At 35.1% G+C, this 19,668-nt stretch overlaps 1 protein-coding gene across 15 annotated transcripts in view; it reads right to left on the bottom strand.

Annotated features, from left to right (window-relative positions):
• Window positions 1-2,933: 2,933 nt before the first annotated feature.
• TSGA10 (testis specific 10) overlaps window positions 2,934-19,668 on the bottom strand; it is a 99,162-nt gene continuing 82,427 nt past the window's right edge. For 11 of the 15 annotated variants that reach the window (XM_027856666.1, XM_027856664.1, XM_027856670.1 and 8 more), the window contains 6 exons: window positions 13,167-13,352; window positions 11,850-12,059; window positions 9,280-9,482; window positions 5,820-5,924; window positions 5,493-5,645; window positions 2,934-3,665 (listed from right to left, as the gene is read on the bottom strand). In XM_027856666.1, the coding sequence (XP_027712467.1) occupies window positions 3,641-3,665; window positions 5,493-5,645; window positions 5,820-5,924; window positions 9,280-9,482; window positions 11,850-12,059; window positions 13,167-13,352 (882 nt within the window). In that variant the 3' untranslated portion in view covers window positions 2,934-3,640. Of the gene's footprint in view, window positions 3,666-5,425; window positions 5,646-5,819; window positions 5,925-9,279; window positions 9,483-11,849; window positions 12,060-13,166; window positions 13,353-19,668 lie in introns of all 15 variants that reach the window. The other 4 variants (XR_003568619.1, XR_003568618.1, XR_003568620.1 and 1 more) reach the window with 3 other exon arrangements.

Raw genomic sequence — 19,668 nt, forward strand, 5'->3', positions numbered from 1 at the left:
AATTTATAATAAATTCAATGACTTCCATTGTCATTATTTTTCTTCTTTTAGCTTGAAACAGATGTAATGATTACGGCCAACTCTTTTATTGACCTCTCCGAAGAAATTTTCCTTTCTATCTTTAATATTTTCACTTCTGATATAGTAAATTTTCCACTATGTAGACCTCTTCCAACCAGAATACTCCATTAGCTGAAAAATTATGTTGCCTTGGTTGTCTATAATTGCTGAAAAACAATATAGAAAGTTGGAATTTCTAGTATTGCTACCATAAAGGCTAAAACAACTGAGATATTCCCCTCTGAAAGTAGATCACTGGGCAGTTTCAAAAAGGTCACAATAGTTCTACTACTTATGGAACAGAAAATGTGTGTACTGGGTGCTAGAACCAATTCTCACTTGAAATTGAAAAGACCAGACTCTGAACAACTGATACTTGGAACTCCAAGAGAGGATGTTAAGCATTTCATATAATACATTATAATATTTATTCATTTATTTTACATATTTGTTAAATTTTCTCTATAAAAATATGAAAATCAGCTTTGCATCAAATAGTCTTTCACAGGTGTGACATTCCAAATCTGATGCTCTTAATTATAATTCCCAAGTCCTTCCATGATGAAACTTCTGGATCAAATAAATAAATAAATCAAGTAAATGATTTTCAAAACAGTTTAAGTACCGTGCATTTTGCTATATAGACCTTTTTGCCTTTTAAAGACATTTCATAGTGCTAAAAAATCTACTCATGTTTCACTCTTTAATTCATTTCACGTCCATTTCTGCTGGTGTTTGAAAACAGCTAACCTAGTAAGCTTTAGCAGTTTGCCTTATCCACCCACTAAGTGCCATCTTGTGGTACAAATCCAGTAACTGCAAGCAAGAGAGTAATTTTTTAGAAGGTTCATATTCCACCATTCTGCTATCTGATGTAGTTTGTTTTGTATTAAGATTAAAATTAAGAACTGTCTAAATTTGAATTTCCTAATAATATGTATGTGAGCTATAGGATTTTTTTGAAAAGCAAGCAGAATATTCTAGGCAGCTAAATGACAAAGTATAGATATAGCACTGGATAGATATAGATAGCTGGATAATCTGCACTATAGATATAGTCAGAAAGAGTCAAGTTCAAACCCTGACTCAGACACTTATTGTTTGACCCTGGGTAAGTCACTTAATATCTATGAGCCTCAGTTTAATCATCTGTAAAATGGGGATAATAATAGCACTTATCTCACAGAACTATTGTGAGGACCAAATGAGGTAACACATAAAGTGCTTTGTAAAATATAAATATTATTATTTAGTTAATAAAATGCTAGATATTATTTAGTTAATAAAAATATTCATCACAGAATATATACTGTGTAACCGAACATATCCTATTTCTCTTAATGTGTATGTTTATAAATGCACATGTGTATATATGTATACACACATACATGGGTAGTTAGGTGGTGCAGTGGATAGACTGCTAATATTGGAGTCAGGAAAACTCATCTTCCTGAGTTCAGATCTTGTCTGAAACACTTACTGTGTTACCATGGGAAAGTCAGGAAAACTCATCTTCTTGAGTTCATATCTTGTCTGAAACACTTACTGTGTTACCATGAAACACTTAACCCTGTTTGCCTCAGTTCCTCAACTGTAAAATGTGCCAGAGAAGGAAATGGCAAACCATTCCAGTATCTTTGCCAAGAAAACCCCAAATGGAGTCATGAAGAGTTGGACACAACTGAAAGGACACAACAATAACCATACACACATATATACATATATGCATACCTATACCAACATATATAATAGCTGAAGCACCATGGACACTAGCCAAAGGTGGTATCTTTCTCTCTCTTATAATTAATGAACAAGCGAACAATAAACTTGTACACTAATATTTAGATGTCTTAAATAAGAAAAGACTCTATGGTGTTAGTTAATATTATGAAGCTGTTTTCTCTCCTAAAGGATCGAATGTTCTACTCTGATAAGATTTCTCCTTATGATATTCTCAGATTTGGACTGAGGTTTTTCCCCTTGCCTTCTTTAAATAATTTAAGCCTGTATATGTGCAGAATATTCTTCTTGTTTAATCTCATTGTTGAGAACACAAGTTAATGATGGTATTTTTTTATCAGTTCTACTTTCCTCATGCCAGTCTTCCTACACAAAGACTCCTTTTGCTAAGCATATAATATCTATTACATTCAGTTCTTTATCAGTTCCTCTAGGATAAGACCAAGAATTAAATTATCTCCTTCCACCACAGTCATAAAGATCTATGGTTAGGCTTCTTTGATACCTTGAAAAGAGTTATTTTGTATAAACATAATATTGCTTGTTAGTGAGAAAAGTTTTTTGAACAAGATTTTCCAAAATGCTTATAAAAATATCTTTAAAGATTCATTTTTATTGCAGTTTTATAACTATCAATTTAATATTGTTGATCTAACATCACCATATTAGACCAATGAATTTGAGTGTTTTTCTTAATTAAACTAAATGATTATATAGCATGAGTCCAGAGTAAATTATCTGAATTCTAAACCGTTTGAAAGGACATTCTCTGAAACAGCCTTATTTATGTCACTGTGGTCATAATGGCCAACAATTACATAAATGGGAAAATTATTTGTGTTAAATGTCCAGTGTCAGTCAAACAGATTTGGGTCTTTTTTTCTTTTTCATGAAAGGAGTAGAATATAAATGGCTAAGAGTGATAAGAAAACAGTGTTCAGGCATTCAAATTCATATTAAATTGAAGCCTATCAATAGATTAAGAACATAATAACTGGGAAGGTTTCAGAAAAATTTGAAATTTGTCACTGCACTTCAGTTATACAGACTACAGAAATCTGTCACAGGCAAAAAATTTGATTGCAGTACTTTAATTTTTTTAAGAAAACTCATTAAAAATACAGACTGTTATCTTACATTCTTTACAGATATATCATCACCTACCTTTCTAACAATAGTGGAAGTAAACACAATTGTAGAAAATGTTTGTTAATTAGGTCTTTGAATTGTACAACAGTATGTACTGAACATCACTGACACACTTGTACTTTCTGCTTCTTTGAAATCAGATGATATGGACTTTATTAAGTTGGTTCCAAAATGGAGAGAAATACTGGGTCCCAGACCAGTATTGATCAAATAAAAAAAAAAGTTTGCCAATTTTGGCACAATTTCTTTAGACGTGAAAGCACAAATCACAAAGATAAAATTTAACCAACCACATTAGATACCAAAAAAAGGAAAAGAAATCAGTTTTGTAAAACACTTTTCCCTCTTTTCATAAGTTTCTTTATTTTCTCTCCAGGAACAATGTTATTCCACAGCCTTCAATAGTGGAGTAGGCAAATCTTTTTCTTTACACTCACTATTAATGTGTGGATCGACACAGCCATATGCATTTTTCCTTCTGAATGTCAAGCTGAGTCACTGCAATATGGCATAATAACAAGAGATTAGCTGTATGAAACAGAACACCATGGCTGATTCAGAGTTTGTTCTCTTGAGGTCAATAAATACATTTAACATTGTCAAGCATTCAAAAGATAAAATCAATTATACAGCATAAACTTGAGTTCAGTTTTTAACCCTTGCTTTCCAGAGGATGAAGAACCTTCATGTGTCAAAAATCTCTAAAGGACAGATTCCTATAAAAAAAAAAATACTAATTTAAAATTTTACAACTCAAATATATATCTATATCTATATATATATATATATAGTTTAACCATATAAAAATGTATTCCAGGGTTAGTATATGCAAGATCTAAAAATTTTCCAACTTCTCAAAACTCAGGAATAAAATAATCCACAATCTTGTTATTTTATTGCTAGTAAAAGGCTTGAGGAGAATGTAGAAGTTAGAAGATTTAAAATTTAGGCGATAATATTGAGTTCTACAATAAATGGATAAGGGAAACTTTTGAACAAAACTGCAAGATTCTTCACTTGTTTACTAAATCTGTACAAACTCTGCTGTTTTTACCCTCCTTTTGCCACCTTCATTGTTTCCTAAGGTAAACCACGTTACAAAACTAAGAGAACTGAATATACAGTTAGTCAAGAATATTCAGAGTTTTTATGAATAAGGAAAGTTCCATAAAAACCTAATCAAAATAGAATAATGGAAAGTCATAATATTCCTTAGATCTCACTCTCCTTTAGGCTCTTGGCACATACTTATTTTCTGTAACTTTTTTTTAAATAAAAGTATTATATGTGCCTGATTGTAACATTATTTATTTTCAAAAACATGTTAATTAAACACTTAGCCATTTAACAAATTTTCAATAATCAAATGTAAGGTCTGCCCTAGATTTGACAAAATTGTTTAGGCTTTAAAAATATACATGTCTTTATGACTGCATATGCTCTCTGATTATCTCAAAATGTTTGGTTACAAATGAGGAGAAAAATATCCTGGGAATTCCCTGTCATTTGATTTGATGTACTATTATGAAACTCAAATCCAACCTAAAAATCAAATATTAAAATTCTATATTGTGACTAGGGAATTATTACTAACAAAATAAAAAACATAAAACAAAAAAAAACATATACTAATTCCCATTTCTTCCTCTGTAAAATTAAGGGGTTAGATGAGATGATATTGAAGCCTCTTACAGCTCAATCTGGGCACTGGAAATCTGTATGGGTTTTAAAATGTGCTTACTTTATTGAAAGATGAGATCATTCAGCACAAACCTGAACTATTTTTTTCATATTAGACTTTTTCAATACAACATTTTTTACTTATCTTTTTGATTGCTCCAAAGCTCAACTTAGAAAAGTTGGTCTAGAACAAAATTTTTCTCAGAAACATAATTATGGGAAAAGTTTCTGCATCTCTCTTTTAGGTTTTCAAAGGGAAGAGGAAGTCTGCAACAGGGATTTGCAGTTAAAGACAGGAAAAATAACTTGCAAATCAAATAAAATGTCATTCACTTGGTATGAATTCTTCTCAGAAATCCATTCTGTATATGGTTCCTGTTCTTAAAGATGTTCAAAAATATTTCCCCTTGACTATTTGTCCTATTACGTAACCAGAGTGATGTGTACCTGCATCCATATTCAATGACACTGAAATAATTAGCTGGCAATGTATAATGAAAATAAGTTAATAAAAGAGTAACAGATACATAAAAATAAGTATAAATACATGTGTATATGTGCATATATACATACGTATATATATGTACATACACACACAAATCAATCAGTGCTTTAACAAATAAAAAAACATTTATGGCAAAATTAGATACCACAAAGCATTTTATTCGCTTCAATATCTTGAGACATACATTGTAATTATCGGTACATTTTTGGTTTCTATGTAAATATAGCCCTGCAATCATGACATAATTTTAAAAATCATTAGCAATAATATGCTGTTTCTTGGGTTTCCTACCTCCCCCAATTGTTCAGTGTACATCTCCATGTGTTTTTCCACAAGAATGGATCCTGGAACCACTTACTCTTCCAGTGATCTGTCTAGGCCTCGATCAGGGGATCGATGAAGAGCACGGTCAGGTGAATGACACCTAGGTGTTGGTTTTATTGTAGAGCTCATGTGATAATAATTGGAAGAAGTATAATTCTGGCGACGAAGTTCTTGTACAGCCCGCTCTCTAAGAGATAATTGTGATATTTTAGCATTTTATATACAATGGGATTACTAGCTCCATGATAAATTGTAACTCAGATCATATATTAAGATTTGCTCATCTTGAATTTCTCTAACTCCATTGTTTCTACAAAAAAAAATATTTTGAAGGATAAACAATGCATGGTTGTCAACTTACCTTTCAAAGCGCTCTGTCCCTAGTTGTCTTTTTGTAATATCTAGATCAGCTTCCAGTTGTGTTACTACATTTCTGAACTGGGCAACATCTCGACTTTGAATGGCCCTATGGAAAAAAGTTAAAGGAGATATGATGGAGCTGAAAATACTGCTAATTCCTTGTCAATGATCTCCCAATTATATCCAAACTAAAATCAAGCATTCTCTCTCCATGTTCCTGTTTTATGTGGTATGGTGTACACACACACACACACTTTTTTTTTTTTTTTTAGGTAATTGGGGTCAAGTGATTTGCCCAGGGTCACACAGCTAATAAGTGTCAAGTGTTTGGTCTAAGGCCAGATTTGAACTCAGGTCCTCTTGCCTTCAGGGCCAGTGCTCTATCCACTGTGCCACCTAGCTGCCCCAACACAAACTTTTAAAATACAGTCTATATGACATAGAAAAATGGTCTGAGAGATCTGGAATCCAATACTAGGTCCAATAATGACAATTTCTTTATGCCTCAAATTTTTCATCAGGAAAATGTGGATAATACCACTTGTACTATCTATCTCAAATAATAACTACAAATACCACATTAAAAGTAAAACTATTACATAAATGCAGGATGGTATTATTATCATTCACCCTAATTTACCTGACACTTAATATGCTATTAATACAAACTCCTAATAGGTTTATCACATTTACCAGTGGAAGTCATTATTGTAAAATATAGCTTAGCTACTTTTAAATATTTAAATATACTTGAATATAATAGGGTACACACTTTCATTTATTTAAATTTTACTCTCCTTTGAAGAATTCATCAGTTTCTGTAGCTTCAATTATGACTTTCACATCTACATATCTAGCCCTCATCTAATCTCTCTTCTCAACTCCAGTTCCATACCTCTAACTGCCCTGATGAACATCTTCATTTAGCTGTCTCATAGGCATCTCAAATTCAGTATGTCCAGAATTATCTATATCACCAAACCTATCATTCTTCTAAAGTTCCATTTCTGTTGAGGGCACAATTAACCGTCCGGTCATTTAGGTTCACAACCTTCAGCCTCCTTCTCCCTCAGCCAACTCTGCTGCTAAGTCTTGTGGACTCCACCTCCACACTTTTTCTGCATTCATCTGCTTTTTCTCTTCTTGCACAGATTCTACCTTAGTTTAGGCCATTAAACTAAGTTGAACACCTTTCACCTAGACTAGTGCAATAGGATCCTAAATGCCCATCCTGCTTCTACTCTCTCTCCTCTCAGATCCTATATACAAATCCTAGATACAAATGCCAAACTGATATTCTTAAAACACAGATTTGATCATACCACAACTCTGTTAAGATACTTTTAAGATCATAGATAATACAGCTGAAATGAATCTCAGAGGTCATTTCGTCCAAGTTCCTTTTTTAAAGACAAGAAAACTCCAGCCCAGAGAAGTTATGTGAGTGAATGTCCCAAGGTCACCTAAGTCATGTGAGAGGTGGGATTTGACCCTTGGTCCTCTGGCTTCAGAGTCTGGGCTTTTTCCACCGTACTTATTTTTCCACTGTTCCTTATTGCCTTTGGGGAAAAAATACTAAACCCTTGCCCTGATATTAAAAGGTCTTGACAGTACGGCTTCCACTGACTTTTTAGTCATATTTCATATTTTTTTCCTTCACATGATTAATGTTGTAACTGTCCTCTATGACATTTCGTCTTCAGCTTCTGTGTTTTGGCACAGGTGGTCAGTCTGTGGTCTGCTCTGACAGGTGGGGCCCTTGGAGAATCCCTAGCTTTCTTCAGAGCTTAGGGACCACCTTCTACAGAGGTCTGTCTTTCCTGATCCCCCCCTCAGCTACTTGTACTCTTCCCATCTTGAAATTACTTCACATTTACTTATCTGCATACATGTTCTTGACTCCTAGGAGAAGATAAGCTCCTTAAGAGGGCTGGTTTTTTTTTTCTTTTTAATCTCCAGTGTCTTACATAAACAGGCACTTAATGAATGTTGCTGAATGAAAGAAGTATATTTGGATGTTTTTACTGATGCCTAAAAGTGTGAAATAAAATTTAAAAAACTAATTCTTATCAATTTAAGTGAATTCTTAAGTATCTCATTACAAATATGTACATAGATGAATGTACATATATAAACATATATATATAGATATATATATATCTATATATATATATATATCACATATACATATAGTTACTGTCCTGGTTATAAGACTAAATCCCAAGGTCTGGGCTCCATATTTCAGGAGGAGAACATGGATGCTAGTACAAACTAGCAGGCAGCTAGGCAGCTCAATGGATAGAGAGCACTGGCCTTGGAGTGAGGAAGACTTAAGTTCAAATCTGATTTCAGACACTCACTAGCTGTGTGAGCCTGGGCAAGTTACTTAGCCACTGCCTGCCTCAGTTTCCTTATCTGGAAAATGGGGATAATAGTACCTACCTTTCAGGGTTGTTATAAGGATAAAATGAGATAATATCTGTAAAGCTTGGCATAGTGGCTGGCACATATTAAGTACTTAATAAATACTTGTTAAACAAAAAAACAAAAACTGTATTTTAGCCTCTCTCCTTTGTAACCTCAATTATGTAACACATACTACTGAAACCTAGACCTCTTGGGTAAATAAAAAAAATTTATTATCTTTAGTCATTCTATCAATTATTCTATCAATAGTATGCACCTGCATATCAAAGTAGATATGGTTAGCTGAAATTGGGAGTACTCCTATGTTCCCAATGTGGTAGATCTCTGTCAGCTGTCATTTGTTAGCTGACAATGAAGACATCAAAATAAGAAAATGAACTAAGATGAATGTCATGGCTGTAAGTCATGATTTCCAGGTCCTCAGAGTACTAAAATTGCCAGAAAGCAGTCACTAAAATGATATTATCATGGACCCTATAATCCTATGCCTTGTCAATGCTCCCGTGCCATTCTATATTTCTATCCATATCTAAAGCTGATGTAGGGTGAACAGAAAACAGAGGGCCAGTATTGAGGCTGAATAAAGAATTTGTGGGCTAAGAGTAGGGTCTTGTGAAAAGTGATCATGATGTTACCTTCAGCTATGTGGATAAAACATTTTTGGTAATCACAGGGGTGGATGAGGGAAAACTAGGGACTCTGCACTGTGCCAAGCAGCTTATATATACATATACATATACATATACATATACACATACATATACATATACATACATATACATATATATATATAAATCTTCAGATCTGAAAATGCTTGTTTCTAACAGTTCTATGAACTCATGTGAAAAATGGTTTTGGTCAAACAACTGTATACAGGGTATGTGTCCCTTAGTTTCTCCATCTGTAAAATGAAGGAGCTGAACTAGTTTATCCTGAAGATCCTTCTGGCTCCAAAATTCTATGACTGCATACTTTTTCAAGAGTTTTGATAATCAGAAGGGGTAGTTATGTTGAGATATTCCTGGCTGACTCACATTTTATTTTCAGCCAAACAAAGGTGCTCTTTTAGAAGCTGGATTTCAGATTCCTTTTCTTGAAGTGCTACTTGAGTCTGGTACTCTTTGTCCCGATTGGCTACCAGCAAAGCTTCTAGATTCTGCATGGAGATTCTATCGTTCGCCATCTGGTTCCTAAGAAGTTCTACTTCATTTCGAGCAGAATCTAACTCATTCTCCACCTGTACAATAATAGGAAGATATTTAAACTTACTCCCATCTATTTAAGTGATATGCTATCTGAGCACACTTTTAGCATCATGTGTACACTCACCAATGCTTCTTGTTCCTCTATTTCAATATATGGCCTACTTCTCCCCTTCTATATTTGCAGGGCACATCAGACTCTGCAGAACTGAAGAATGGAAAAAAAATCCCTTTCCAATTTCCTGATCAAACCAGACTTATTACTAATTTAAACAGAGAATCATTGACCAGAAGTTGGAAATCTAGTCCCACTTCCAGTTTTAATATTCCTCTTTAATTTTGTATTTATTATTATATCTCTACAAAACTTAAGTAGTTCTACCCAGGGAAAATAATTTGAGGAGGGTATACATGGACCCTAGCTGCCCCGTGGGACTGTAGTAATTCATTCTTTCACATTCTTAATTCTATATATATTTCTGGTGGGTTCTCCTCTAAGTGTTTTCTTAAGCCAGCTATTTGAACTGTGGCCAAAACATGGCACACTGTTTCCTTAAAAAATGTTGCTAGGTTCTTAGAGCTGTCATAAACTAAGATATATACTACATAAAATCCACTGCCATCAATTATAAATTAAGGTATTCTCTAAAAATTTTCTAATAAAATTTCTAAACAAACTTTACCTTGCCCCAATTAGGAATTAAGGAGCTTTAAAAAACATCCTTTTGATATTCCTCCAAATAAAATTTCCCCCCAAAATTCCTCTCTTTTAAACAGAGAATCATTGACCAGAAATTAGAAATCTAATCCCACTTCCAGTTTTAATATCCCTCTGTAATTTTGTATTTATTATTATATCTTTACAAAACTGAAGTAATTCTATCGTGGGAAAATAATTTGAGGAGGATACACATGATCCCTAGCTGCCCCGTAGGACTGAAAATAAAAGGGAGAAAAAAAGGAGATTTAGTGTATTTATTTTAAAGACAGCAAACTGAAACCACAAAGGGATCAGGAATCCCTAACTATATTGATATTAAAATAATTTGAACATGCCTGCCTAAGTTATATATCAATATGCTTTCTTCTCTTGCATTTAAATGATAAAATCACAGCTAGAGATACTTTGTCTTCTTCCTATCACTCCTAGTTGTCTTTAAAGATAAAAAAGTATGTAAAATATGTAAAAATTATACTACTAAGTTTAAATGCATGAGAAAAACACAATTGAATGCATAATATAAGTTACAGGAACTTTATATTAGGGAGAGAAATACCTAAAATACAACTATGAAACTATCCAAGTGGATTAATTTTTTTAGACATTTAGTCCCTGAGAGGTAAAAATACCGGTATTCTGTAATTCCACACAAATTCCAAATAAAAATTGGCAAAGGACTAACAAAAAACAGAGGAGTTACATTTTCACTTAGTTGAATTGTTGCTTTATAGATCCTCTAGCTTTAGATTTACTATCCAGTGTGCTATCCATTTATTAACTATATATTTTAGTTCATGTAGGGATATGTCTCTTTTTATATTTATTCAGATACATAAATGTCCCAGTTAATGATTAAACTTAGGTTAATGTACTTATAACAGAGAAGAGCTATTAGCACCATTCATTAGCCAGAACTGAATGTTCTAAGGGAATAAGCATTTAATATCTTTAAAAAGATGCTGGGCCTCTCTGAGAATTGCCATTCCATAAAAACGTCTATTCAAGCCCTTACTAGAAAAAAAAAAAGGACAAGAAATTTTTATTTAAGAAACTTAAGCATGTATTACTTTTACTAAAAGGCAACACTTTCTAGAGCTAAAGACACCTCAGTTTGAAAAAATAGCTTTAAACCAAAGTGTAAACATGACTCTAAGTGATTTACTAATAGCTGTTCCCTATTCATAGACATTAGTCCAGATTTATGAAAGATAAAACTTTATTTCTTCATCACACATCAAAGGGATTTATTTAATTTTTAAGAAAATTATTTCCATTCATTTAAAAATAAAGTATAATTTTTATTATAATAACAGCATATAATCAAAATTGTATACCAGTTGTAGAAACTTAAAGATTCTCTCCTGGTTAATGTATCATATGTACCCTTAAATTCCTCTAAATGAAAATAAATTCAAATGACAAATTTAAAATAAGATTTCATTTGAAATCTTAATAAAGAACTTACAGATTCTTGAGCTGTATGGAAAACAGCAGAGAAAACTGAACTTAAGGGCCTTAAAAATACAGTTCTGTAGTTGAAAGGCATCTCTTAATGTTTGAATGCAAAACATAAACCTTTATAAAATGAAATTTCATTTTTCAAAGGAAGGCTAGAACCCCTTAGATTCTTCAGAGAACGTATGCAATATAAACAACTGTTTTTAATGTCTGGCTTAAATACCATATCTATTTCTTGATCTTTGGCAATAAGCTGTCGACTGAGTAGTTCTTTGCTAGAGTCCAGTTTTATACAGAGTTCCCGTGTGGAAGACAAATCTGCAAGGGCAGAGACTTTCTCAAACTGAACCTTCTGAAGCTCCTCTTCCATCTTTAAAAGGGATTTGTGCAAAGTGGAAATCTGAGACTTGTACAACCTTTCTGCATTTAAGTGCTGGCAGAACAAGATGACTAAGTTAGTTACAGAGAAATATCAATTTGATTCAAAAAAGAAAGATGAGAGAGACAGAGAAAAGAAACATAGCATAGAAAAGCAACTGACATTTAAGAAATGAAATACAGCAAAACTTCTTTACCAATACTCCATAAGGTGCATTCTATGATATGTCGATAGTACATTTCTAACTAGGTAAAAAGGTAAACTAGAATATTTAAGCTTTTTGTAGAAACTCTGGAGTCAGGGTTTGGGTTGTTCTTTTTTGAAAGCTTGAAATAAAAACCTGCACTTTTTTTTGGGGTGGGGGGGCTAGGCAATCTGGTTGAGGGTCACACAGCTAGTAAGTGTTATGTGTCTGAGGCTGGATTTGAGGTCAGGTCCTCCTGAATCCAGGGCCGGTGCTGTATCCACTGTGCCACCTAGCTGCCCCAAAACCCTGCACTTTTAAAAGCTTTCAGTTCTAAGGCTGACTCCCACAAGATGTTTGATCATATTGGCTACCTGTCACAGGCCTGACCAAGTGTTTTATGGTATAATTATTATTATTATTATTATTATTATTATTTAAATATTGCCTTCTCACATCCATAATACCCAGTTCTTAATGTCAGTCACAGTGATGCTGACCTTATTACCATAAAAAAGAAACTGATAGCTCTCTAGTGCTTACTAACAGAATCTTGAAAATCAGGGACCTAGGTAGCCATCAATTGTTGTTGTTATGTTTGACAGCATGTTAAAAACTTCAGCATGTTGTTAAAAATAAAAGCCAAGTGCTTTCAAATGTTTACGAATGCTGAGGAATTATACTTATTTAGTTATTTTCAGAAATTTTTTTTCTCCAAAGACTAAGAGTAATACTGAGGATGAAATTCAGCATTGGATGTGAAAATACTTTCAAAACTATGAAGTACAATATAAATCTAAAGTACTGTTATCTGACCAATAGCCTGGACCTGGGAAAAGGCTCCTAGTCACAACTTAATTTCTGCCTTCAAGAGAAAAATTAAAGAATCAGTCTAGTGGTTTAAGGGTTTGGAAGCTTTACCAAATCCTATTTAAGTATAATTCAAGATCAACTGCTGACACGCATTCCCAGCTTACTTGCTCAACCTCTCTATTGAGCGAGTCCACTTTTTCTTTTAGTCTGTTACTCTCTGCCTCTGCACTTAAAAGTTCCAGTTTGATAGTGTTGTTGTCTGCCTCGGTTTGGCGGGCTTTGGCTTCCCAGCTTTCAGCCTGTTCAACAGCCTTTCGAAGGTCCTCCATAAGTTGCCGGTTCTCAGTCTCCTGAAATAAATCATCTTGGGTTTCACTTGTAAGAATTTGAAATAATAAATAGTTAAAGCGTGAGTCAGATAATTAACACGATGTGTCAGGACTATGCTGAAAAAAAGAGGCAAGAGTTCAACCATTAATCTTACTTATGGTATAATCATAGATGTAAATACCAGCTAAGCAACCTGTATATTCCATGGGATGCTGGGGACATGAAACCTGCTGCTGGAAAACTGATTGCAATTAAAGGATAAAGTACTATCAGTATTGTTCTTAAATCTAGACCGACACTTCCTACTTCTACTTCTTTCAGATGAACTTCCTTGACATGGCTCATCTGCTCCCACCCACAGGCTGGGGTGGCGATGCCTGGGAATGGCGTTTATCCTTGCAAGGAAACAGAGAAGAGGCTTCCTGGCTGAGGCAGAAATCACTTGGGATTAAAGGCATACTTGTCACTGCTACTTTGTGACTATTATATTTTAGATGTTGGATGAGTTTCTGTACTTCTATTGTGCTATGACCCTGGGGTATTAAGATCATATGATAATAAAGCCAGAGCTAGATGAGACATAATCCAACTTTATTTTACAGATGAAAAAACGAAGTTGAAGAAGGTGAAGAAACTTGCCCAAAGTCACACAAGTAGCAATTATCACTACTATTACAAAGTGGCTCAAAGGTGTACATGGCTGTAAAGGAGGTTGGCCGGTCATGTGGTGACAGCAAAAGCTAACAGTTAAACTAACATCCCTTAACTGGGGTAGAATTATACATAAAATATTAAAAGACTGAGGATTCTGGGAAGATGGTGAAATAAGGCAGGAAATTATCTGATTCTTGCAAATTCCCCCCCAAAAATTAAAATAATGTCTCAAAGTGAACTTTACTGAGGCAGAAATAATTAAAAGTTGGGATAAAGCAGTTGTCCAGCCTAAAACAACCTAGGAGGACATTAGGAAAGGTGTGACCTTCCAGGGTGGGGGAGGGGGGGAGGTCTGGCCTGACTGGTGTAGAATCAACAAACAACAAGCCCTGGCTGTATCAGGGGCAGCCTTAGCTCGAGGAACTTTTGCCCTGTGGACAGTGTGGAGGTCAGACTGCCGATCAGGGGAAGACTGTGGAGCCCTCCACTGTTGCTGGACTTGGGGCTCAGGTGCACTTGGGTGAAGAGGAGTGAGCACACATGGGTGAGTGCAGACTGCGTAGAGCAGGGCCCCTGCTGGCTGTGGTCACTCTCAGCAGAGCAGAATCCATGGTTTTGGTTCCAGGATAGAGGGATGAACTGAAGCTTGCAGCCACAGGAAAGACCACAGAGAGTAAGAGTGTTTGTTGTGAGAACATTGCTGAGGGTCGTGGCTCAGGGGAAGGCAGGAGCACTTAAGGTCAGGTCCCAGGGATAGAACTCAGAAAACAACAGCATGAAAAACCTGAAGCTTGAAACACTATACCCCACTCCTTGGGACTAGAGCCCAACTCTAATACAAAGTTAATAGCCAGGAAATGAGTAAGCAAAAGAGAAAGAACCCAACTATAGATAGCTACTATGGTGATAGAGAAGATGTGGGTTCAAACTTAGAAGAAGACAGTGAAATCAGAACAACTACTTCTACTTCAAAGAGAAATGTAAAATAATCATAAGCCCAAAAAGAGTTCTTGGAAGAGCTTAAAAAGGAATTTAAAAGTCAAAGAAGAGAGGCTGAAGAAAAAATTAGAAAAAAGAAATGAGTAATGCAAGAAAATTATGAAAAGAAAGTCAACCAATTAGAAAAAAATTCAAAGACTTACAGAAGAAAGTAACTCCTTAAAAATTAGAATTGGGCAAAGGAAAGCTAGTGACTTCATAAGATTCCAAGAAATAATAAAACAAAATCAAAAACATGAAGAAAATAAGAATGTGGAACTGATCTGGAGAACAGATCAAGGAGAGACAACATAAGAACTGTTGTGCTACCTAAAAGTTATGATCAAAAAAAGAGTCTAGACACTATCCTTCAAGAAATTATTAAAGAAAATATCCCTGAATTTTTAAAACTAGAGTGAAACAGAAACTGAAAAAAGTCCACTGATCACCTCCTGAAAGAGATCCCAAGATAAAAACTCATAGAAACTTAAGTTTCAAAGCTATCAAGTTAAGGAGGAAATATTACAAGCAACTAGAAAGAGACAATTTAAATACTGTGAAGCAGAGGTTCTCAAAATTATTTGGCTTACTACCCCCTTTTCCAAAAAAAAATTACTCAGTGCCCCCCTAGAAATCTACTTTCTTTAATCCTTTTAACAGTTTTTTTTTTTGAAATTTGCATCATTTCAAACTACTACCCCCCTAGGTTATTCCAGCACCCCCCAGGGGTGATATCACCCACTTTGGGAACCCATGCATGCAGCCACATTCAGGATAACTCAAGATTTAGCAGCTTCTACCTTAAAAGACTGAAGAGCATGGAAAATGATATTCTGAAGAGCAAAGGAGCTAAGTTTGTAACCAAGAATAACTTACCAAAAAAGCAAATCTGAGTATAATCCTGTATGGGGAGAAAAAAGGTATTTAACAAATTAAAGGACTTTCAGGTATTTGTCAGGAAAGACCAGAACTGAACAGAAAATTTGACCTATAAGAATCAGGAGAAAGATAAGAAAGTATACACGAAAGACCAATTATAAGGGACTTAATAGGGGCAGCTAGGTGGCACAGTGGATAGAGCATTGGCCCTGGATTCAGAGAACCTGAGTTCAAATCCGGCCTCAGACACATAAAAACACTTAACTAGCTGTGTGACCCTGGGCAAGTCACTTAACCTCATTGCCTAGCCAAAAAACATAATAAAATAAAATAAAATAAAAAAATAAAGGACTTAATAAGGTCAAACTGTTTACTTCTTATATGGGAAACTATTATCTGTAACTCTTAAGAATGTTATCATTAGGGGCAGCTAAGTGGTGCAGTGGATAGAGTACCGGCCCTGGAGTCAGAAGGACCTGAGTTCAAATCCAGCCCCAGACACATAACACTCACTAGCTGCGTAACTCTGGGAAAGTCACCTAATCCCAGCTGCCTCACCAAAAAGAAAGAAAAAAAAAAAAAAAGGAAAGTTATCATTACCAGGGTAATTTGAAAGAACAATCATAGATAGAATGCTTGGGGTTGAGTTGAGTATGATGGGATAATTCAAAAAAATAAAATTGGGTAGGGAGAGGTAAAATGGAGCAATTATCTCATACAAATGAGGTATGGATGGAAGAACTGTAGAGGGCAGGAGGGAGTGAAGGCCTGGTAGTGTTAGAACACGATTCTCATCAGAACTGGGTTAAAGAGGTAATAATATATACATCTAAAAGGATATAAAAGTCTTCCTAACTTAAAGAGAAATAGGAGGATGAGGGCACAGGATAAGGGAAAGACAGTTAAAAAGATGTGCAGATCAAGAAACAGAAAGGTAGGGGAGAGGATAAGAGAGGGTCTCTTACAAGGGTGGGCAGGTTACGGAATGGGAGGGCAAGGGAAGAGGATGGGGGGAATTCTTGGAAGGGGTTTGGATTAGGGAGGCAGTGGTCAGAAGTAAAGTAGACATATGAGGAGTGACAGGTTAAAAAGCGAGAGAGATAAAGAGTGAAGAAAAATAGGGTGGAGGGAAAAACAAAACTAATAATTATAACTTTGAATGTGAATAGGATAAACTCACTTAAAAAACAGAAATGGACAGCAGAATGGATTAAAATCCAAAATGTGACAATATATTGTTTTCAAGAAACACATTTAAAAATGAGAGATTCACATAGAGTAAAAATAAAGGGTTGGAGTAGAATTTATTATGCTTCAGGCAATGCAAAAAAAAAGCAGAGGTAGCAATCATGATCTCAGACAAAGTTAAAGCTAAAGTAGATTTAATTAAAAGAGATAAACAGGGAATCTATATTATGATAAAAGGTACCATAGATAATGAAGCAATATTAATGCTAAATCTATATTCACCAAATGCTACAGTATACAATTTTTTAAAGGAAAAGCTAAATGAATTACAGGTGGGAATAGATAGCAAAACTGGAATAATGGGGGACTTCAAACTTCCCCTCTCAGAACTAGATAAATCTAACCAAAAAATAAATAAGAAAGAAGTCAAGAAGACAAATAGAATCTTAGATAAGCTAGAAATGATAGATATCTGGAGAGAACTGAATGGGAATAAAAAGGAACATATCTTTTCCTCATGGAACATGGTACTTTTACAAAAATTGACCATATATTGGGGCACAAAAACTTTACAGGTAAATGTGAAAAAGCAGAAATATTAAATGTATCCTTTTCAGAGCATAATGCAATAAAATTATATTTAATAAGGGGCCATGGAAACACAGATTAAATATTAATTGGAGACTAAATAAAGAATGAATGGGTTAAAGAACAAGTCATAGAAACAACAAATAATTTTATTAAAGAGAATGATAATAATGAGACAACATACCAAAAACCTATGGGATACAGCAAAAGCAGTTATCAGAGTAAAATTTACATACCTAAATGCTTACATCAATAAAATAGAGAAAGAGCAGACCAATAAATTGGGTATGCAACTAAAAAAAAACTAGAAAAAGAATAAATTAAAATTAAACACCAAATCGGAAATCCTAAAAATTAAAAGTAAGGTTAATAAAACTGAATGTAAGAAAAGAAACCTGTTGAATTAATAAGTTAGGACTTAGTATTATGAAAAAAAAACAATAAAATAGATAAACCACTGATGAATATTATTTTTAAAAAGAGAAAAGAAAATCCTATCACTAGTATAAAAAATGAAAAGGGTGAATATACCACTAACGAAGATGAAATCAAAGCAATTATATGCCCAATTATATGCCAATAAATTTAACAATTTAAGTGAAATGTAAGAATACTTACAAAAACATAAACTGCCCAGATTAACAGAAGAGGAAAGAGGATATCTAAAGAAACATATTTTAGAAAAAGAAAATAAACAGGCCATAAATGAGCTTCCTAAGAAAAAAGCATCAGGACCAGATGGATTTATAAGTGAATTCTACCAAGCATTTAAAGATCAACTAATTCTAATATTAAATAATTATCAGGAATAATAGGCAAAGAATAATCCTGCCAAACTCCTTTTATGAAGCAAATATGGTACTGATACCTAAACTAGGAAGAGCAAAAACACTGAAAGAAAATTATAGACTAATTTCACTAATGAATATTGGATGCAAAAATCTTTAATAAACAATACTGCCTAAGAGACTACAACACTATATTATAAAGAGTCTACATTGTGACCAAGTGGGATTTATATGAGAAATTCAGGAATGGTTTAACAGAAGGAAAACTATTAACATAATTGATTATATCAATAACAAAAAAATAACAAAAATCATATGTGTACCGGCCGCGCCGACCTTATGCCGGCCACGCCAGACACTCCTCCTATAAGGAGCAGGCTGCCAGAGTCATACTCACTCACAAGTCTTCGGTCCTCAGCCGGATAAACACACAGAGACGAGCCATCGGGAGGCGCCAACACCAGAGCTTTATTCAGAGGCCATCACAGCAAGCCATCACAGCAAGGCCAAGCAGCAAGGCCAGAGCAACAGAGCAGGAGCTAAGAGAGAGCGCGTGATCTGACCACGCTCGTCCTTAAGTACCTACTTAGCCCCTCCTCCCCAGCCCGCTTACTAGCCAATAATTGTAGGGTTAGATACTGGAAGGGGCTATCTGAGTTTAGCACGCCAAGGGAGAGGGAGTGACGTAGGAGGCTAGGACCGGATACAGGAAGGAGGCGCCTGGGATTAGTGCACAGACAGAGTACGTGACCTAGGAAGTCAGGAAGGAGGCGTCTGGGGTCAGTGCTACACAAAAGGACCCAGGAAGTCAGGAAGGTCACAGGAAGGAGGCGTCTGGGGTTGACGTTGCATATAGGGAGGGGACTAAGCAAAGGGAACTCACCCTCTGCCATCCCACTCCCACGTGGCACCGCCCCTTGCCTCAGGAGCACAAGCTCCGGCTACTTCCTTGCACCCAGCTTATCTCACATAGCACTGCCCACTGCCTCAGGGCTTCTCCGTATCCAGCCCATCCCAGTTCACCACGACTCCGCCTACCACAGCCCCTGCCTCGACTTCCAAAATACCTAGATCTTACCCTACTCTTGCCACAGCACCCACCTGGTAGTTGCCAACATAGACAGTTCCTCACAATTCCCCCTTTTTGTTTAATAGAGGGGCGGAGACGGGGTCTCCATACTAGGCCTTCGGTTCTGAGTGCCTCTATAGAACCTCTAAGAATCCTAAGAAAACCTCCTAAAATAGTGGGTAGTAACAATAA

Source organism: Vombatus ursinus, unplaced genomic scaffold (assembly GCF_900497805.2).
Source record: "Vombatus ursinus unplaced genomic scaffold, bare-nosed wombat genome assembly UNPS02011591.1, whole genome shotgun sequence".
NCBI lineage: Eukaryota > Metazoa > Chordata > Mammalia > Diprotodontia > Vombatidae > Vombatus > Vombatus ursinus.